Genomic DNA, 20,926 nt, shown 5'->3' on the forward strand with positions numbered 1-20,926 from the left:
GCTCACGTTCAAAGCAGTTTTGGCTACAATTACTGGTTTACCCCATTTACAGAGAGGAAATTGAGGCACGGACAAGACGGGGAGACTCCTTGTTTACACAGCTGGTAAGAGGCATGCAGGGTGGGAGATCAGGTGTGTGACACCCCTGAGCTGTTTCCAGCAACTCCAGCCAGATTGTATCATTCATTCATTCACCTTTGTCCGATCAGCATTTATGGTGCTCTGGCTATGGACTGGGTACTGCTGTTGACACAGGCAGAATTTTGCTTTATGCAGAGGCATAGGCTTGTCCCTGTCATGAGACATGAGACCCCAGGTTTTTTTTGTTTGTTTGTTTGTTTGTTTTTTCTGAGACAGAGTCTCGCTCTGTCACCCAGGCTGGAGTACAGTGGCACAATCTTAGCTCACTGCAACCTCCACCTCCCAGGTTCAAGCAACCTCCTGCCTCAGCCTCCCAAATAGGTGGGATTACAGGCACCTGCCACCATGCCCGGCTAATTTTTGTATTTTTAGTAGAGATGTGGTTTCACCATGTCAGCCAGGCTGGTCTTGAACTCCTGACCTCAAATGATCCGCCTGCCTCAGCATCCCAAAATGCTGGGATTACAGGCATGAGCACCCAGCCTGGAGACCCCAATCTTTAAAGCCTAGATCCAAGGCTGGGCGTGGTGGCTCACACCTGTAATTCCAGCACTTTGGGAGGCCAAGGTGGGTGGATCCCCTGAGCTCAGGAGTTTGAGACCCGCCTGGGCAACATGGGGAAAACCCTTCTCTACAAAAGAAAAATACAAAAATTAGCTGAACAGGGTGACCTGCACCTGTAGTCCCAGCTACTTGGGGGCTCAAAGCAGGAGGATCCCCTGAGCCCAGGAGGTTGAGGCTGCAATGAGCTGTGCTCGCGCCACTGCACTCCAGCCTGGGTGACGAAGCAATACCCCATCTCTAAAATAAATAAATAAATAAATAAACGCCTAGATCCATACAATGGAATGTTAGCCATAAAAAGGAATGAAGCACTGATCAATGCTACAATATGGATGAACCTTGAAAACATGATGCTCAGTGAAAGCAGACAGACACAAAAGGCCAAACAGTGTATGGCTCCATTTACAGAAATGTCCAGGTCGCATTGGGTGTGGTGGCTCACACTTTGGGAGGCCATGGTGGGAGGCTCCCTTGAGGCCAGGAGTTCAAGTCTAGCCTGGGCAACAAAGCGAGACCCTTTTGTCTCTACAAAAAAAACAAACAAACAAAAAGCAAAATGAAAAAACAATTATCCAGGCATGGTGGTATGTTCCTCTAGTCCCAGCTACACAGGAAGCTGAGGCAGGAAGATCTCTTGAGCCTAGGAGGTGGAGGCTGCAGTGAGGCATGTTTGCACTACTGCACTCCAGCCTGAGCGACAAGACTGTCTAAAAAAAAGAAAAGAAAAGAAAGGCTCAGATCAGGCAAATCCATAGAGACAGGAGGCAGATTAGTGAATGTAGGGGCTGGAGGAGGGGAAATGGGGAGTGACTGCTGATGGGGACCAGGTCTTCTTTTAGTGTGATGAAAATATTCTGGATCTAGACAGAGGTGATGGCTGCACAAAAACATGAATGTACTTAACACCATTGAATTGTACACTTTATTTTATTTATTTATTTATTCTTTTGAGACAGAGTCTCACTCTGTCGCCCAGGCTGGAGTGCAGTGGTGCAATCTCAGCTCACTGCAACCTCTGCCCCGACGGTTCAAGCGTTTCTCCTGTCTCAGCTTCCCAAGTAGCTGGAATTACAGGCGCACACCACTACGCCTGACTAATTATTGTATTTTTAGTGGAGATGGAGTTTCACCATGTTGGCCAGGCTGGTCTCGAATGCCTGACCTCAAATGATCTGTCCTCCTTGGCCTCCCAAAGTGCTGGGATTACAGGTGTGAGCCACCATGCCTGGCCTTGAATTTTACACTTTAAGATGGTGAGGTTTATGTTACATGTATTTGACCACTATTTAAAAAATAGTAATGAGGGCTGGGCTCGGTGGCTCACACCTGTAGTCTCAGCACTTTGGGAGGCCGAGGCAGTTGGATCACCTGAGGTCAGGAGTTTCAGACCAGACTGGCCGACATGGTGAAACCCTTTCTCTATTAAAAATACAAAAATTAGCTGGGCGTGCTGGCAGACACCTGTAATCCCAGCTGCTCAGGAGGCTGAGGCAGGAGACTCGCTTGAACCCAGGAGGCGGAGGTTGCAGTGAGCTGAGATCGCGCCACTGCACTCCAGCCTGGCAACAGAACGAGACTCTGTCTAAAAAAAGGCCGGATGCGGTGGCTCAGCCTGTAATCCCAGCACTTTGGGAGGCCGAGGTGGGTGGATCACAAGGTTGGGAGTTCGAGACCAGCCTGGCCAACATAGTGAAACCCCATCTCTACTAAAAATACAAAAATTAGCTGAGCGTGGTGGCATGCAGCTGTAGTCCCAGCTACTTGGGAGACTGAGGCTGGAGAATCACTTGCACCCAGGAGGCAGAGGTTGCAGTGAGCCGAGACCATGCCATTGCACTCCAGCCTGGGTGGCAAAGTGAGACTTCGTCTCAAAAAAAAAAAAAAAAAAAAAGGCCACGAGGAGTGAAATGTGCCCAGAGAGGGCAGCCTTTGCCCCTGCCTTTCTTCCTGTGGTAGTGGTGTCTCTGTGCTAAGAATGGGCTCACAGCACTCCACCCTGTGTCCTACATCTGTGAGTGTGTGTTTGAGCATCTCTGAGGGTGGGTGTTCGTCTGGCAGAAGATAGACAAATGAGGGACAAGATAGCTTCCACAAGATTATCAAAGAAAGGAGGCCTTGGCCAGGCTCGGTGGCTCACGCCCATAATCCCAGCACTTTGGGAGGCCAAGGTGGACAGATCACTTGAGGTTAGGAGTTCAAGACCAGCCTGGCCAACATGGTGAAACCCCACCTCTAATAAAAATATAAAATTAGGGTGTGGTGGCGGATGCCTGTAATCCCAGCTACCCGGGAGTCTGAGGCAGGAGAATCGCTTGAATCCTGGAGGCGGAGGTTGCAGTGAGCCGAGATCAGGCCACTGCATTCCAGCCTGGGCAACAGAGTGAGACTCCATCTCAAAAAAATAAAAAAGAAAAAAGAAGAAGAAAAGAGGCCGAGCACCGTGGCTCATGCCTGTAATCCCAACACTTTGGGAGGCTGAGGCAGGCAGATCACCTAAGGTCAAGGGTTTGAGACCAGACCAGCCCAGCCAACATGGCGAAACCCTGTCTCTACTAAAAATACAAAAATTAGCCAGGCGTGGTGGTGTGCACCTATAGTCCCAGCTACTCGGGAGGCTGAGGCAGGAGAATCGCTTGAACCTGGCAGGTGGAGGGTGCAGTGAACCGAGATTGTGCCACTGCACTCCAGCCTGGGTGTTAGAGCATAATTCCATCTCAAAAAAAAAAAAAAAAAAAAGATTATCAAAGAAAGGGTAGGAATGGATGATGAATGAGGAATAAGGGGGGACCCCAGGGCAGCAAGGGGTAGCCCTGGGGTCCAAGATGATACAGCGGGAAGCTGCACGGACTGTCTAACTCTGTGTCACAGAGGAGTGATGGAGGTCAAGGATCCCGGCTGATGTGAGCTTCTGCAGGTGACAGCTGTGTCAGCAGCACCCAAACAGCATGCGATGACTGGTCGGTGAGGCTGGAGTGTGCTCAGGGTATGGCTGTGGCTCACACTGGGGAAGACACTGAGAATGGCTCTGCGACGTGTGTGAGAACCGAGTAGCTCAGGCTCCACAAGTCTGGGGTTCAAATCCCCTCCCTGCCGCTTGTAATGATGTGACTCTGAGTGAGCCATCTCGTCTTTCTGTGTCTCAGTTTCCCCATCTGAAATGGAGATAGGCTAGGTGCCGGTGGCTCACGCCTGTAATCCCAGCACTTTGGGAGTCAGAGGCGGGAGGATCACCTGAACCCAGGAGTTCAAGACCAGCCTGAGCAACATAGTGAGACCCCCCATCTCTACAAAAAATAATTTAAAAGTTAGCAGGACATGGTGGCACACATCTGTGGTCCCACCTACTCAGGAAACTGAGGGGGAAGGATCGCTGGAGCCCAGGAGATTGAAGCTGCAGTGAGTCAAGATTGAATCACTACACTCTGGTCTGGGTGACAGAGTGAGACCCTATTTCAAAAATGAATAAAATAAAATAAAAAGGGGGGGCCAGGCATGCTGACTCAAGGCTGTAATCCCAGCACTTTGGGAGGCCAAGACAGGTGGATCATGAGGTCAGAATATGAGAGCAGCCTGGCCAACATGGGGAAACCCCATCTCTACTAAAAATGCAAAATTAGCTGGGTGGGGGTGGTGCGCGCCTGTAATCCCAGCTACTCAGGAGGCTGAGGTAGGAGAATCGCTTTAACCCAGGAGGTGGAGGTTGCAATGAGCTGAGATCGCACCACTGCATTCCAGCCTGGGTGACTGAGTGAGACTCTGTCTCGGGAAAAAATTAAATAAATAAATAAATAAATATGGGGGAAAATTGACGTCCCCACATTACCGGTTGCTCAGAGAATGAAATGGGAAGTAAACACACAGGTGGGGACTGCTGTTTATTTTACAGGTGCTGGGGAAACTGAGGCTCAGGGAGCTAGGATCACCTGCCAGAGGATGTACAGAGTGAGTAGAGACCAGGTGGGAGCCGAGGTCTGTGGGCACAGAGCTGAACCCCAACCCCATTTATCCTCATCCCTCTGCTTCCCCCGCTTCTCCACTCCTCCCCACCCCTTGCCCCCACCCCCCGGCCCCTCGCTGGTGCCAGGACTGAGCTTAGACGGGCTGGCCTGGGGCCCAGGGGCGGGCTGTTGCCGGGGGCTTGAATGAGGCAACCTTGCCTGGGAATCTACTGGGCTCAAAGAGCTATTTATAGGCCTGAGCTGGGATTGGGCACCCCTCCCTAACCCTGAGTGCCTTCTCTGCCCCCCCCAACCCACTGGGGCCCTGGGCCAGGCGCTGCTGCCAGTGGGGGAGGGGTGGGGAATGGGACTAGCAGACCAGAGCAGAGGTGGGGAGGGAGGCTGGACCCTCCAAGACAGCTGGGTCTCAGGGGTGGACAGTGCCTCCAAAGTGCCTCTGAAGATGCCCAAGGTGACACATGGGTAAGTCACACACAATGCCACCAACAACCACTGACACACACAGTCACACTCTAGCCACACCCCAGCCACACTAACAGCATAGGTGGCTCACATGCAACCTCACCTGGCCACACACAGGTCCCACCACACACAACCAAACCTGACTATACACAATGACACCTGATCACGCACAAACACACCCAGCCAATGACAACCACACCCAGCCATACACAACCACACTCAGCCATACACAACCACACCCAGCCAATGACAACCACACCCAGCCATACACAACCACACCCAGCCAATGACAACCACACCCAGCCATACACAACCACACCCAGCCAATGACAACCACACCCAGCCAATGACAACCACACCCAGCCATACACAACCACACCCAGCCATACACAACCACACCCAGCCATGCACAACCACACCCAGCCAATGACAACCACACCCAGCCATACACAACCACACCCAGCCAATGACAACCACACCCAGCCATACACAACCACACCCAGCCAATGACAACCACACCCAGCCATGCACAACCACATTCAGCCATACACAACCACACCCAGCCATACACAACCACACCCAATGACAACCACACCCAGCCATGCACAACCACACCCAGTCAATGACAACCACACCCAGCCATGCACAGCCACACCCAGCCATGCACAACCACACCCAGTCAATGACAAACACACTCAGCCATACACAACCACACACCAGACCACACACAGGTTTCACCAACCATGCACAGTCAAACCTGGACATATACAATCACACTCAACCACACACAATCACACTTGGTCATGCACAACCACACCCAACCATATACAACCACACTCAGCCATGCACAACCACACCCAGCCATGAGCAACCACACCCAGCCATGCACAAACACACCCAGTCATGCACAGCCACACCAGGCCACACACAATCACATGCACAATCAACCTGGTCAGGCCACACAAAACCATACCTGGACTGGGCCACACACAAGTCACACGTGCTGCACAATCAAAGGCGAAGCTATGAGCTGGGCTGCACCAGAATCCCTCCACAGGCAAAGACACCCACTGCTGCTCACACCCACAACACCTTCGCCTTCCTGCCAGCAGCAGACATTGGCCCCATGTTGCTCACACACAACCAGGTTTCTAGTTACAGACACTCCCACAGGTAGTGAGCACACAACCATGTTCACACCAATACCACCAATGCCACCAACCCAGAGATCTGTAGCCTTTCCAGCCACTGTTACAACCAGCCACACCCATGCAGCTCCTGGTGCTCCCATACATGCCCACCTGAATCTTTTCATACCCAGACACCCCTCCCACTCCCACTGTCACCTCCAGTGGGACCCAGGCTTGCATTACACCAGGACTCATAACCCCAGCTGGTACTGTGTGAGCATCTGTCTCCTTGGAGAGGGGTCCGGATGGGCCCCAGTAGATAAATCAGACCCAGACCTGCCCGATGGGGGTCTCCAGGCTCAGGGAATCCCATTAAACCCTCCCTGGCAGATACCCCAGGCTAAGACCTTAGGGAAACTATGATATTCATCTCCCAGTGGGGAAACTGAGGCTTGAAGCTATCTGAGGGCCATTCCCTGCTTTGTTCCAGAATGATGAAATCATGGACAGAAGGACCTGTCTTCTGCACAGGTGGGGCTGCCTTCCCAGACACCACCAAGGCAGAGAGTCCCCACTGACCCAAACTCACTGTGTGACTACAGCAAGTCCCTGACTCTTTCTAAACCTCCAGTTTCTCCCCAGAAAAATGCTGAACCTGAACCCAGTTAGGGGAACTCCAGAGTCAGACGGGTTTGCATCCCAGTTCCCCCTGGTGATCTTAGCCAAATGACTTTGCTGTTCTGTGCCTCAGTTTCCCCAAGAGAACCAGAGGAGCTGCTTTTGGACCTTCTAGAGCCCTCCCTGCCCCATTCCCTGGGGTGGGGGTGGGAGCTCTTAGTCTTTCCTCACTCAAGCGAATGAATGGACCACTTTTGGCTGCCCTGCTGGGAGCCCAGAGCTGCTAATTCCCTGGAGAAACAGGAGGCTCTTTCATGCCCAGGCGCCAGTGGGGTGAGGAGGCGGGAAGAGGGTATGGAGCTGGCCTCATACCCGTGGGCAAGGAGGCCACATGCCAAAGCCAGGAGTGGTGTGGAGAGCCCTGGAGCCATGCATAGCCTCACTAGAGGGCCTTGGCTAAGTTGATGTGTCCTCAACTGTAAAATGGGAATGACAGGGAGCAGCCACAGCAGGTTTAACAAGCCAATGGGTGGTGACGAAACGTGGCTTCAAGTCAGACACACAGTGGACTCTCAGTGAAAGTCAGCTACTGTTGCTATGTGTCAACCTGAAGAACCCACAGAGTCCTCCAACAGTCCCATTAATAGAATTCCCCCATTTCACAGATGAGAAAACTGAGGCTCAGATAGGTCAAGGTGCTTTTCTAAGGTCACACAGCTAATGAGTGGTCCAGCCAGGACTTGAACCAGATCTGGGCTCTCCGGGGTCCCTGCTCTTCCTAACTTCCTCTTGGGTGGGGGTTAGGTTGGGGGCAGGGTTTCCTGTCACCTCCAGCCCCAGCCCTGAGACCAGCGAAGTTGGGTTTGGATGGCACCAGACTCTGTCTAAATGCGGAAAGCCCCGGCAGGCAGGGGCTGAAGAGGCAGGCCTTCTGCTGGTGACCCAGTTTCCCCGCCAGCCCCCACCCCCCGCCGCCTGGGGTGGGTTTGAGCAGATGCTAGTAGGATGCCAGGAGGACCATTCCTCCAGCCCTTGAAGAAAGGGGCTGACTGCCAGACCATTCAGCTAAAGCCAGGAAAAACAGCCTCTTGCCAGTGGCTGCTCTGTCTTGGAACTCTCGATTCATGCAGAACGGATGGTGTCCTGCCCTTTCTCCAACACCTTCTGTGACTTCTCGGGGCCCAGCAGGATGTGGCTCCACATATTTTATTCAAATTCATGGTCTTTCACCCAACTAGGCCTTTGCTTATGCTGAGTTCCCTGCCTGGAACACCCTCCCCACTCCAGATTTTCTCACCCTTGTGAATTTCTGTCGCCTGACCCCCTATTAAGGTGCAATTCTAATATCCCCTCTCCCAGGAAGCCTTTCCTCTAGATAGAGCCCCTGCTCCTTCAGCCCCATCTTGGGGCTAGGAGTGTCTATGTCTACCTCTGTCTTGCCCAGATTGGGGGCTCCTCTGGGACAGGGCTGGAGCTGAGGCCTTTTGCTGTCCCCCGAATCATCCAGCAGAAGACTGGGCATGACAGTGTGACAGTAGAGGTTGCAGGAGGTGTCTAGTGAATCAATGAACCAAATCTTCAGTCTGGAATCTAAGGCTTTGTGTTTGGCAAACTCCTGTTCATGCTTCAAAACCCACCTTGCAGGCTGGGTGTGGTGGCTCACACCTGTAATCGCAGCACTTTGGGAGGCCAAGGCGGGCAGATCGCAAGGTCAGGAGTTCGAGACCAGCCTGGCCAACATAGTGAAACCCCTTCTCAACTAAAAATACAAAAATTAGCCAGGCATGGTGGTGCGCACCTGGAGTTACAGCTACTTGGGAGGCTGAGGCAGGGGAATCACTTGAACCCGGGAGGCGGAGGTTGTGGTGAGCTGAGATCACACTACTACACTCCAGCCTGGGCAACAAAGTGAGACTCCATCTCGAAACAAAACAAAACAAAACAAAAACAACAAAAACACCCGACCTTGCATGCTCCCTCCTCCAAGAAGCCTTCCCTGATGTCCCAGCAGCATTTTCTGGGAAACACAAACTTGGAGGCCAGGGCTCCTCTGTCCAAACAAGAACACAAGGGGCCGGGCGCGGTGACTCACACCTGTAATCCCAGCACTTTGGGAGGCTGAGGCGGGCGGATCACGAGGTCAGGAGATAGAGACCATCCTGGCTAACACGGTGAAACCCCGTCTCTACTAAAAATACAAAAAATTAGCCAGGCATGGTGGCGGGCGCCTGTAGTCCCAGCTACTTGGGAGGCTGAGGCAGGAGAATGGCGTGAACCCGGGAAGTGGAGCTTGCAGTGAGCCGAGAGCGAGCCACTGCACTCCAGCCTGGGCGACAGAGTTAGACTCCGTCTAAAAATATATATATATATATATGTGTGTGTGTGTGTGTGTGTGTGTGTGTGTATATATGTGTGTATACATATATGTGTGTATATATATCTCACAAAGGGTTGATGAGGACTTCAGATACTCCCAACATCGTGGCCTTTTCCACAACTCTGCCTTTGGCCTCCGGGAGGCAGTGAAGTTCAGGGATTCCCAAGCTGCATTTAGCGTTAGGTAGCGGTTAGGGTAGAGTAGGTTAGAGTAGGAAGAAAGACATTGTCATAGGAAGTCTCTCTGACCGGGCGTGGTAGTTTACGCCTGTAATCCCAGCACTTTGGGAGGCGAGAGTGGGCGGATCGCTTGAGCCCAGGAGTTCGAGACCAACCTGGGCAATATGGCAAAACCTCATCTCTACCAAAAAAAAAAAAAAAAAAAAAAATTAGCTGGCCGTAGTGGTGCGCGCCTGCTAGTTCCAACTATTCGGGAAGCCGAGGTAGGAGAACTGCTGGAGCCTGGGAGGCAGAGGTCGCAGAGAGCCGCGATCGCACCACCGTACTCCAGCCTGGGTGACAGTGAGACCCTACCTCAAAAAAAAAAAAAAAAAAAAAAAGGAAGTCTCTCGGATTCCAAAATCAGTCAAAACCAGTGCTCTACACCTTCGCGCGCCGAGCGACAGCGCCCTGCGCGCGCAGCCAGCCTTTTCCCTACAGCTTCGAGGAAACCAAAGTAAATTCAATCATTGAACCCGGGCCCTTTAAGAAGCGAGCATGAAGGGGCGGGGTCGAATCAAGCCCCGCCCCAGGAGCGGCTACTGTGGGCACCGGATTTACAACACGCATGCGCCGAGCCCACGCGGTTCCGGGTGCCAACATTTGGCTCCAAGAGCTCTGTTCGCAGAGAAAGAGATTCACACAAAAAGCCACCGCCCCCGAAACCCGCGGGAAATCTGTTTCCTTTGAGAGGCCCGGCCTCCGGTCATTGGCGGTTTCCCTGATCCTCTCTCCCAAATCTTCCGGCAGGGGATTGATCGAGGCGACTTTTAGGACTGGGGTGGGCGAAGGAGTGGCGGGTCTCCTCCCAAGTTACAGGTGAGGACGTGCAGGCCAAGGCGTAGCCGAGATCGCGCCGCCCTGTGGCTTGAGGAGGCGCCGGGATTCGAACCAAGGCTGTGCCCAATCCTAAGCCCTGCGAGGTCTTGTGGAACCGACATGACCCACTCTTTGGTTTGTCCAGAGACAGTGAGCAGGTAAGAGTCTGTGGGGACAGGCAGTGGCGAAGTCCTAAGCCTGGGGTCGAGCCCTCAGTGGACAGAGGTGTGGAGGTCAGGCCCTCCGCGGAGGTGAGAGCTGGTCTCAGCCCCTCTTTTTGCCCTGATCCTGGTGCCTCCAGGGTGAGTTCGGTGCTCAATCGCAACACCCGGCAGTTTGGAAAAAAACATCTTTTCGACCAGGATGAGGAGACATGTTGGAACTCGGACCAGGTGAGGGTCCTCCCTCGACCCTTCATCTCTGGGGTGATTCGGATTCAGATTTCATGGCTTGAGAACGTCAGGGGGCCCCCATAGGTGGCCAGGAAAGGAACAAGTGCCGAATTTCTCTCTTCTCCCCCTCAAAAAGGACTGTGTGAGAGATAGGCATAGCAGGGCCCTGCCTGCAGTGAGCTTGTTCCTCAGTTTCCCTGTCTGCTTCCAGGGCCCCTCTCAGTGGGTGACACTGGAGTTTCCCCAGCTCATCCGTGTCTCCCAGCTGCAGATCCAGTTTCAGGGTGGCTTCTCCAGTCGCCGGGGCTGCCTGGAAGGTACTAAGAGGCCCTGGGTGGCGGGGGTTCCAGGGGTCACCCCAGACACTCATTGCCTTTCTCTGCTGAAGGTTCACAGGGCAGTCAGGCTCTCCGCCAGATTGCAGATTTCTACCCTGAGGACAACAACTCGCTTCAGATATCCTGCCCCTGCTTCTGGGGTGGAGTGGTCTGGGCCTTTGGACTCACCCAAACCTGAATGGGAAGCCTGATGTGTGATCTTGAACACACGACCTCTAGGACTCCATCACTTTTTCTGTAAAATGGGGCTGATGACCACCTGTTCTGTGTCAGAGGCTTAGAGGGGCCTGCAGCTTCCCCAGGTTGCCCACATCAGTGGAGTCTGAGCTGGGTCTGAAAGAGGTGGGGGCCTGCGGGTGGGAAACCAGAAATCACCTGTTTCCCTTGACTACCCACGATCACACTTTCCCCATACCAGCTGCTGAAGTGGACCGGCTGAAGGTGACATTTGAGGATGCCACTGACTTTTTTGGCCGTGTGGTCATCTACCACCTGCGGGTGCTTGGGGAGAAGGTGTGAGACCTCTGGGGGCTGTCTCCTCCAGGAAGCCCTCCGGGAAGCACAGCAAAGTCCCTCAAATTCTGCACAGAAGGTTTATTGGTTTCTCTTGGGAAGAGTCCCCTCCCCCCACCTGTCCAGGAGCTGCCTTTGAAGCCAGTTCTAGGTTTCCCCAGCTCTGGCTGACCGTTTTGTTCCCTGAGTGTCTGAGTCCCCAGCGGGCGGCCTTCACTCAGGGTCAGCGGGCACCAGGTTGCTCTGGAAGAGCTTGAGGATGTGGTTCTCGATCACCTGTTGCACTGAGATGGGGCAGGGAAAAGGTGGGCTGTGAGCTTGAATCGGGAGGGGCATGGAGGCGCAGGCCAACCTGCGCTCTCCCCTTAGGGAACAAACAAGGACCCCTACAGAGACCTGCATTACAGAGCAAAGCTGGGAGAACCTAGGCCCCATTCCAGGAACCTCAACTTCCCCTAAGTTAGTAAAAATGCATTTTTATAGCTTTTCAGAATTATTAATATAAAAATATTTCTTACCAAGCAAAATGTGTGAATTGTGACTTTTATGAAAAGATGGGCCTGGGCGTGGTGGCTTACACCTGTAATCCCAGCACTTTGGGAGGTCCAGAGGGGAGGACTGCTTGAGCTCAGGAATTTGAGGCCAGCTTGGGCAACATAGCAAAACCCTGTCTTTACCAAAAAAATTTAAAAATCAGGCTGGGCTTGGTGGCTCACACCTGTAATCCCAACACTTTGGGAGGCCAAGGTGGGCGGATCACTTGAAGTCAGGAAAGGCCAGCCTGGCCAACATGGTGAAACCCTGTCTCTACTAAAAATACAAAAGAATTAGCTGGGCATGGTGGCGCATGCCTGTAATCCCAGCTACTTGGGAGGCTGAGGCAGGAAAATTGCTTGAACCTGGGAGGCGGCGGTTGTGGCGAGCCGAGATCGCACCATCGCACTCCAGCCTGGGCGACAAGAGCGAAACTCCATCTCAAGAAAAAAAAAAAATTAGTTGGGTGTGGTGGCAGGTACTTGTCATCCCAGCTACTTAGGAAGTTGAGGCAGGAGAATTGTTTGCCTGGGAGGCAAAGGTTGCAGTGAGCCGAGATCATGCCATTGCGCTCCAGCTTGGGTGACAGAGCAAGACTCTGTCTCAAAAAATACATTAAAAAGATTTTACAAATTAGCTGGGTAGACTGGTACATGCCTGTAGTTCCAGCTACTTAGGAGGCTGGGGCAGAAGGAGGGTTTGAGCCCAGGAGTTTGAGACCAGCCTGGGCAACATAGCAAGACCCTGTCTCTTCTGAAAAAAAAAAAAAAAAACAGCTGGGCATGGTGGCTCATGCCTATAATCCCTGCACTTTGGGAGGCCGAGACAGGTGGATCACAAGGTCAGGAGTTCGAGACCAGCCTGACCAACATGGTGAAACCCCTGTCTCTACTAAAAATAAAAAAATTAGCCAGGCATGATGGTGTACGCCTGTGATCCCAACTACTCAGGAGGCTGAGGCAGGAGAATTGCTTGAACCTGAGAGTTGGAAGTTACAGTGAGCCAAGATCGCGCCATTGCACTCCAGCCTGGGTGACAGAGCGAGACTCTGTCTAAAAAAAAAAAAAGCAACAACAAAAAATTAGCCAGGCGTGGTGATGAATGCCTGTGGTCCCAGCTACTCAAGAGGCTGTGGTGGGAGGATCACTTGGAGCCTGGGAGGTCGAGGCTGCAGTAAGCTCTGCCTGCCCCATGCTCTGCCTGCACCACTTCATTCCAGCCTGGGTGATAGAGCAAGACTTTTTGCCTCGAAAAACAAAACAAAACAAAAACAAACCCCCTGAAAACAGGAGGGATGAGGAATGATTTCCATCCCAAACACAGTAAAACTCCGAAGGAAGGTGGGGGGATATTTCCTAAGCCCTCCATCCCTACCATGAACCCAGGGGATCGGTTCAATTGGGATCTCCCCATTTTATGGATGGGGAAGTTGGGGTCCCATTGTGACAGAGGAAATGGAGTCAAATTCCGGTCTGCCTATGGTCCCTGTTCAAACCCACTGCCCGCCATGGAGAGGGGCGGCCTCCATGGCTCTGTGCGCTGTGGCCTGGCCGCCTACCCTTTGGTGTCCTCACTGCCAGGCCTCCGCAGGGGCCAGTCCTCCCACCTGGATGCCATTCTCCCTCCCTTCAGGTCCCCCAGAATCCTTCCCTGACCTCCCCATCCCAGGGCTGGGCCCATCTCACTTCTTGGGGTCTCAAGCTTAAGAAACATTCCTCCAGGAAGCCCTCTCTGACTTCCATTGGCCACTTTGGGGCTCTTTGATGAGAAGCCCCTCTTTGGGCCTCTCCATGCCTATGTGTCCCCCAACATGGCCCCAGTCACTGACACCCATTGTCCTCCCTACCCCAGCACATGCGGAGCCCCAGGAGCCAGGACTGGGATGTGCCCAGGCGGGACCCCATTCCTGCCCTGTGTGTCTCAGGCCGACCTTTCCGGTATCCCAGGGCCACGGCAAGGTCCATCGGGGTGTAGCCAGAGTCGGCTTCGGTGGTGAGGTCAGCACCGCGGGCTGCAAGGAAGAGGGGAGGGTGCTAGAGGGTGGGGCCTGGGAGCCCAGAATGGGGTCTGGGGACCTGGGAGATCCCATGGCACCCCTCATTCCCCACAATGCAGCCGTGGGTCTGCCTATTGCCCATGTGGCCTTTTGACAAGAGTCAACCTCTGCTATCTCGGTCTCCACTGAAGAACGTGGCTGAAGGGTCTCTGAGCCATGGAGGATGGAGGTGCTCAGCCTCTGGGCCAGATCCTAGACCCTGACCCTGACTCCCGTGTGGTCCTACCACCTCCTCCCCTCTGATCCACCCTCCGAGAAGAGCAGGCAGTGACCACCTGCTCCAATAACTCTTCAAGCAACACTCGGGCATCTCCCTGCCCTCAGGATTCCCGCAGGGCCTGCTGGAGCGCTGGGGCCCTTGGGGCCAGTCCTGACTCTCACTCACCCAGCAAGGCCTCAACGCATTTCACGTGGTTCCCACGAACAGCGTACAGCAGCGGCGTCCCTCCATTCTGTTGTGGGTAGGGGCAGGAAAAATCAAAGGTTTACCTCTTCCCCATTCTCACAATGCCTTGTACTCTCTGGCCTCCAATAGAATGTGGTTCCTCCTCCTGCTCATCACTGGGCCCATCTCACTTTTTGGGGTCTTAAGCTTAGACACCTTCCTCCAGGAAGCCCTCTCTGACTTCCCTTGGCCACACGGGGCTCTTGCAGCCACCTGTGCATCTGTCATCATAGCGCAATTCACTGCATCTCAGCTGCCTATTTCCATGTGTGCCTTCCCCACATGGGGAGCTCTGCTCTGTGAGGCTGGGAATGGGGCTGTCTCGTATTCTCGGCACCCAGAGCAGGCCTGCACCTTTCAGGTGCTCTGTGAATGTTTGAGGCAGGAATGAAGGCCCGGAGGCTGAGAGGTCCTGGGGGAGGGCAGTCCCTCACCCAGTCATAGATGTTGATGTCCACGTCACGCTCCAGCAACAGCCCCACAATGTCTGTATAGCCGCCAGTGCTGGCCAACGACAGGGCGCTCTCTCGCTCTTTGGCCAGGATGTGGGGGTCGGCACCCTGCAAGGAGAAGAAGGGGCAGTGGTGGGATGGGTTGGGGCATACCCAGGAATCCTGGGGTACCCACAGCAGCTGCATCTTTTTTTTGTTTTTGTTTTTTTCTTTTTTGGAGACGGAGTCTCGCTCTGTTGCCCAGGCTGGAGTGCAGTGGTGCGATCTCGGCTCACTGCAACCTCCACCTCCCGGGTTCATGCAATTCTCCCACCTCAGCCTCCAGAGTACCTGGGATTACAGGTGCCCGCCATGACGCATGGCTAATTTTTGTATTTTTTTAGTAGAGACAGGGTTTCACCCATGTTGGCCGGGCTGGTCTTGAACTCCTGACCTCAAGTGATCTGCCCGCCTCAGCCTCCCAAAGTGCTGGGATTACAGGCACGAGCCACCACACCCAGCCAGCAGCTGCATCTCAAAGACAAGGCACCAGCAAACACAGCCAAGAACCCAGCCCACCCTAAGACCCCCGGGAACCCCCCAGCTGCCCAGCTTGGCTGGGACGCACCCACTCCAGCAGGAAGCGAACGGTCTCAATCTCTCCAAAGGCCGAGGCCCAGATGAGGGGAGTGAAGCCGCGCTCGTCTGGCTTGTTGACGAGGTTGTCACCTGGCAGGAGGGGGCAGGCGATACCACCAGGCTGCACCCCTGCCCCCTATCCCCAGTGCTGCCAAAGGGGGACGAGGTGGGGGGCTGGGGTTAGACAGGAATGAAAGGGAGCGTACATCGATGGACATATATGGACATGGTCACACAGACAGGTAGATACAAGCACACACGTGGACACTCACAGGTCACATCAGCGTCATGAGTGGGCATGGACACCCATATGCACACCACCCAGGCGCGGACATGCCAGCACACGTGTGTGGACACGCACCTTTCCGCAAATGCTCCTTCAGCTGGTCGAGCTCCCCCTGCGCTGCGAGCTGGTGGATGGACAGGGCTGGGGCAGGACAGAGGCAGAGTCCTCACTCGTCCCCTTGCTTCTCTGTGCCTCAGTTTACCCTCTGTCCATGACTGCTCCTCACAGGCCCTCCCACCCTCCTACTCCTCTCCTTGTTGGGGACCGTGGGCTCACTCACAGTCTAGGGTGGCCGGCAGAGCCGACACCTCGTTCCCCCGCTGCCGGTTGGTGAGAGTGGTGGAGTGCTTCAGGGAGTTGCCTGCTGGGAGAGAGACAATAGGCCTCAGTTTCCCCTCGGTAGATGTTCTGAGGCTTCAGGACAGAAGCCCATTTGGTTTTTTGCTGCTGCTGTTGTTGCTGTTGTTTGAGATGGAGTCTCGATCTGTCCCCCAGGCTGGAGTGCAATGGCGTGATCTCAGCTCACTGCAACTTCCACCTCCTGGGTTCAAGCGATTCTTGTGTCTCAGCCTCCCAAGTAGCTGGGATTATAGGCGCCCACCACCACACCTGGCTAATTTTTGTATTTTTAGTAGAGACGGGGTTTCGCTATGTTGGCCAGGCTGGTTTCAAACTCCTGACCTCAAATCATCCACCTGCCTCAGCCTCCCAAAGTGCTGGGATCATAAGCTTGAGCCACCAAGCCTGGCTGTTGGGCTTTTTTTTTGAGACAGAGTCTTGCTCTGTTGTCCAGGCTGGAGTGCAGTGGTGTGACCACAGCTCACTTCAGCCTCAACCTCCTGGGCTCAAGCCACCCTCCCACCTCAGCCTCCTGAGCAGCTGAAACTACAGGTACCACCATACCCAGCAAATTAAAAAAAAATTATTTTGGTAGAGATGGAGTCTTGCTATATTGCCCAGGCTGGTCTCAAACTCCTGGGCTCAAGCGATCCTCCTGCCTCAGCCTCCCAAAGTGCTGGGATTACAGGCACGAGCCACCATGCCGCTGCCTTTGGTATCTCCCTGCGGTCTTGGAGCTACCCAAGGCAGTGCCTGGGACTCCACCATTCACTCACTCTACTCTCTTGAATACCTAGGATGCATCTTTCTCCTCCCTTCATGGCAATGTTCTGGGCAAATAAGACATAGTTTTTGCCTTCTAGGGAGTCTGGGGTCAAGCAGGTGCATCAGAAATAGAGACATAATAAAAAACTTCAAGTTGAAATAAGTGTTCAAAAGAACTTAAGGCTGGGCACGGTGGCTCACGGCTGTAATCCCAGCACTTTGGGAGGCTGAGGTAGGTGGATCACCTGAGGCCAGGAGTTTGAGACCAGCCTGACCAACATGGTGAAATTCCATGTCTACTAAAAACACAAAATTAGCCAGGCGTGGTGGCAGATGCCTGTAATCCCAGTTACTCGGGAGGCAGGAGAATCACTTGAACCCAGGAGGCAGAAGTTGCAGTAAGAGAGATCACGCCACTGCACTCCAGCGTGGGCAACAAGAGCGAAACTCCGTCTCAAATTAAAAAAAAAAAAATTAAAAGCAGGTAGAAGACGACAGAAAGAAGGGAGCACAAGGAATAAGTCCTTCTTAGGCAATGTGGTAACTGGAGGGCCTCCCCAAGGTGACACCACCGAGATCTTAGGAAGTCAAAGAAATCAGCTACAGGTACTGGGCACGGTGGCTCACGCCTGTAATCCCGGCACTTTGGGAGGCCGAGGCAGGCGATCACCTGAGGTCAGGAGTTCGAGACCAGCCTGGCTAACATGGCAAAACTCCGTCTCCGCTAAAAATACAAAAATTAGCTGGGTGTGGTGGCATATGCCAGCTACTTGGGAGGCTGACGCAGGAGAATCGCCTTAACCCAGCAGAGGGAGTTGCAGTGAGTTAAGATAGTGCCATTGCACTCCACCCTGGGTAACAGAGCAAGACTCCGTCTCAAGAAGAGAGGGGACTCCGGGAGGCATCTCAAGAGTGGGTAGAGGGAACAGGAGGGGAGGGGAGGGGAAGGGAAGGGAGGGGAGCCTGGGCAACAAGAGCAAACCTCCGTTTAAGAAACACAAAAAGGCCGGGCGCGGTGGCTCAAGCCTGTAATCCCAGCACTTTGGGAGGCCGAGACGGGCGGATCACGAGGTCAGGAGATCGAGACCATCCTGGCTAACATGGTGAAACCCCGTCTCTACTAAAAAAGTACAAAAAAACTAGCTGGGCGAGGTGGTGGGCACCTGTAGTCCCGGCTACACGGGAGGCTGAGGCAGGAGAATGGCGAAAACCCGGGAGGCGGAGCTTGCAGTGAGCTGAGATCTGGCCACTGCACTCCAGCCTGGGTGACAGAGCGAGACTCCATCTCAAAAAAAATAAATAAATAAAAACCACACAAAAACCAAAAATGAACTGTAGTCCCAGCTACTCAGGAGGCTGAGGCAGGAGAATGGCGTGAACCCAGGAGGCAGAGCTTTCAGTGAGCTGAGATTGCGCCACTGCACTCCAGCCTGGGCGACAGAGCGACACTCCATCTCAAAAAAAAAAAAAACACCCGGAGGCGGGAAGGGAGGGGAGGGGAGGGGAGGGGAGTTAGCTATAGGAAGAAGTGTAGGAAGAGCATTCCAGACAGGAGTGGCAGCAACAAAGGTTGTGGGAGGGAACTAAATTAGGCATATTCTTGGACTCTAATCAAAAATAAATCCTCAGTTCCTCAGTAAGTAAAACAGGATGACCATCTGATCCAGCAGTTTCACTCCTAGCTATCTACCCTCAAAGAGTTAAAAACAGGTGTGGGCCGGGCACGGTGGCTCAAGCCTGTAATCCCAGCACTTTGGGAGGCTGAGATGGGTGGATCACGAGGTGAGGAGATCGAGACCATCCTGGCTAACCCAGTGAAACCCAGTCTCTACTGAAAAACACAAAAAACTAGCCGGGCGAGGTGGCGGGCGCCTATAGTCCCAGCTACTCGGGAGGCTGAGGCAGGAGAATGGCGTGAACCCAGGAGGCGGAGGTTGCAGTGAGCTGAGATCGCGCCATTGCACTCCAGCGTGGGCAACAAGAGCGAAACTCCGTCTCAAAAAACAACAAAACAACAACAAAAAAACGAAAGCAAGACAAAGGTTCCATCTGGGGCCTGACAATCCATCGTGATGGAATCCCAGAGGGCCAATCCCAGAGGAGGTATCCTACCCTGTGGAGAGGAAACACTGGCATCCGGTTCGGGATTCACAGGCTCGGGGGTGCAGGGGAAGAGACTGAGGACCACAGTGTCTGAGCCATCTGCGGCCTCTTCTCCGGGGTCTTCAGGGTCCCCAAGTTCTGAGGCAGGGGGCAGCTGGGTCAGGATGAGGTCCTCTGCAGGCTGGGTAGGCTCCATGAGGAACCCTGGCGGAGGTGTCAGACGGGGAGAGATGACAATAATTATCAACAGCCGTAATAAAGTAGGCACCGACTGCATACCTAGCCTTGCATTGTGAGGGTGGGTAAACTGAGATCCAGGTTAATCACCAGAGCCAGGGAAATGAAAACCAGAGTCCAACTGCTTTTGAGGTCTACCCTCCCCCACCACCAAAGCACCTGCAATGTGCAATGTTTAAAAGCCTGGGCTCTGGCTGGGCTCGGTGGCTCACGGCTGTAATCTCAGCACTTTGGGAGGCTGAGGTGGGTGGATCACAAGGTCAGGAGCTCGAGACCAGCCTGGCCACCATGGTGAAACGCCATCTGTACTAAAAATACAAAAATTAGCCAGGTGTGGTGGTGGGTGCCTGTGATCCCAGCTACTCGGGAGGCTGAGGCAGAGAATTGCTTGAACCCGGGAGGTGGAGATTGCAGTGAGCAGAGATCGCACCACTGCACTCTAGCTTGGGGGACAGAGCAAGACTCCGTCTCAAAAAAAAAAAAAAAAAAGCCAGGGCTCTGGGGTCAGCTGTCTGGGTTCGATTCCCTCATTTCATAGGCCGTGAGAACTTGGGCATGTGACTTAATCTTTGAGCCTCAATTTCCTCCACGACAAAATGTGGAAATGAGCCGTACAACGAATTACGTCTGTACATAGCTTATCCAGGGGTCTGCTAAGGGCGGAGCTCAATAAATATTCGCTATGGTTGTTGGGGGGGGGTCCCCAGAATGAGTGAGGGCTCAACAAAGGTGTGATTGGTCCCACTCCCACCCGAGCTTCCCAAATCGATCCAGGAGGTCCACTCACCTCCCCACGAGCCTCCTCTGTCCCCCCGCGCCTAAAGCCCAGTTCTCTCAAAACTTGGGGGCCCAAGTCACAAACTTTTCTCTTCCAATGGATATAGCGGGAGGCAAGCTGGAGACTGGACCCTCAGCGCTCTGGCTTCCTCTGCCAGGACAGAAAGCAACTTGATACTCGACCGCTACCCCCACCCCAGAGCTCCCCCACTGCGCTTGCGCACCCCGCCCCCCAAAAGTGAGGAAGGGCCCAAGCAGTAAGTACTGCCTCTAGCCCTTTAAGACTTAGGGGAGGGCGTGGGTTCCGCTGGGTCCCTGGGAGGGCAGTTGCGCCTGCGCCTTCTTTTCCCCTCCTCACCGACTCCGAGGGAATGGGCGGGGCCTAATGGGCTCTGAGAATTTCACAGCGCCTGTGCCCGCTTACCTTTACCCCGCCCACAGATTTTTCCAGAGGGAGCCAATCGGCTCCGGCTTCGGGTAGATGGGCGGGGCTATCTCAAGAAGAAGCTGTAGGGGAAGTACGCGGGGCGTCTGGAACTTAAAGGGGCAACGTACCTTTGCCGTCCCGTTCCACAAGGTCCCGTCTGCGGTCTCAAAGGCTTATAAGCAAGGGCGGGGGCAGAGGGCTAAAGAAGGGAGTTTATGCGGTCCGAGTGGGTAATGCGTGGAGGGCTCCCCCAGCTTGTCTCTCAGGGAAAAGAGGGTTCAGAAAGGGAGAGAGTTCTTCCCCCTCTCCTGCCTGGGTGTCCCTCCACCAGCCTCAGGGGCGTCGCGCCCCCTCCT

At 53.9% G+C, this 20,926-nt stretch overlaps 2 protein-coding genes across 13 annotated transcripts; one reads left to right on the forward strand and one right to left on the reverse strand.

Annotated features, from left to right (window-relative positions):
* Positions 1-10,024: 10,024 nt before the first annotated feature.
* Positions 10,025-12,058, forward strand: NR2C2AP (nuclear receptor 2C2 associated protein). Of its 2 annotated transcripts, none has more exons than XM_037992246.2 (5): positions 10,025-10,446; positions 10,590-10,680; positions 10,892-10,997; positions 11,069-11,136; positions 11,415-12,058. In XM_037992246.2, the coding sequence occupies exons 1-5, from the start codon at positions 10,409-10,411 to the stop codon at positions 11,535-11,537; spliced, it is 426 nt and encodes a 141-aa protein (XP_037848174.1). In that variant the 5' UTR covers positions 10,025-10,408; the 3' UTR covers positions 11,538-12,058. The 2 variants fall into 2 exon arrangements, with proteins under 2 accessions (XP_037848174.1, XP_007994054.1); XM_007995863.3 differs by having other exon boundaries at positions 10,026-10,446; positions 11,421-12,058.
* RFXANK (regulatory factor X associated ankyrin containing protein) lies at positions 11,598-20,807 on the reverse strand. Of its 11 annotated transcripts, XM_073016771.1 has the most exons (11): positions 20,699-20,807; positions 20,154-20,294; positions 19,139-19,333; positions 16,203-16,286; positions 15,998-16,063; positions 15,626-15,726; positions 15,001-15,126; positions 14,507-14,573; positions 13,996-14,076; positions 12,050-12,202; positions 11,598-11,815 (listed from the first exon to the last, which is right to left on the reverse strand). In XM_073016771.1, exons 3-11 carry the CDS (start codon positions 19,323-19,325, stop codon positions 11,745-11,747), a joined length of 936 nt encoding a protein of 311 aa, XP_072872872.1. In that variant the 5' UTR covers positions 19,326-19,333; positions 20,154-20,294; positions 20,699-20,807; the 3' UTR covers positions 11,598-11,744. The 11 variants fall into 11 exon arrangements, with proteins under 11 accessions (XP_072872872.1, XP_072872874.1, XP_007994061.1 ...); XM_073016773.1 differs by lacking the exon at positions 20,154-20,294; XM_007995870.3 differs by lacking the exon at positions 12,050-12,202 and having other exon boundaries at positions 16,203-16,283.
* Positions 20,808-20,926: the final 119 nt, after the last annotated feature.

Source organism: Chlorocebus sabaeus, chromosome 6 (genome assembly GCF_047675955.1).
Source record: "Chlorocebus sabaeus isolate Y175 chromosome 6, mChlSab1.0.hap1, whole genome shotgun sequence".
In the NCBI taxonomy this organism is placed as follows: domain Eukaryota; kingdom Metazoa; phylum Chordata; class Mammalia; order Primates; family Cercopithecidae; genus Chlorocebus; species Chlorocebus sabaeus.

Excerpts from the sequence above, each read along its gene's own strand:
- NR2C2AP (XM_037992246.2), top strand. The coding sequence starts at position 10,409 with ATGACCCACTCTTTGGTTTGTCCAGAGACAGTGAGCAG. Across the intron at positions 10,447-10,589 it reads TGTCCAGAGACAGTGAGCAG|GGTGAGTTCGGTGCTCAATC; the intron begins GTAAGAGTCTGT and ends TGGTGCCTCCAG. Across the intron at positions 10,681-10,891 it reads CATGTTGGAACTCGGACCAG|GGCCCCTCTCAGTGGGTGAC; the intron begins GTGAGGGTCCTC and ends GTCTGCTTCCAG.
- RFXANK (XM_073016773.1), bottom strand. The coding sequence starts at position 19,325 with ATGGAGCCTACCCAGCCTGCAGAGGACCTCATCCTGACCCAGCTGCCC. Across the intron at positions 16,064-16,202 it reads TCTGCCGGCCACCCTAGACT|CCCTGTCCATCCACCAGCTC; the intron begins GTGAGTGAGCCC and ends GTCCTGCCCCAG. Across the intron at positions 12,203-13,995 it reads GGCCCTGGGATACCGGAAAG|ACAGGGTTTTGCTATGTTGC; the intron begins GTCGGCCTGAGA and ends TTTTTGGTAAAG.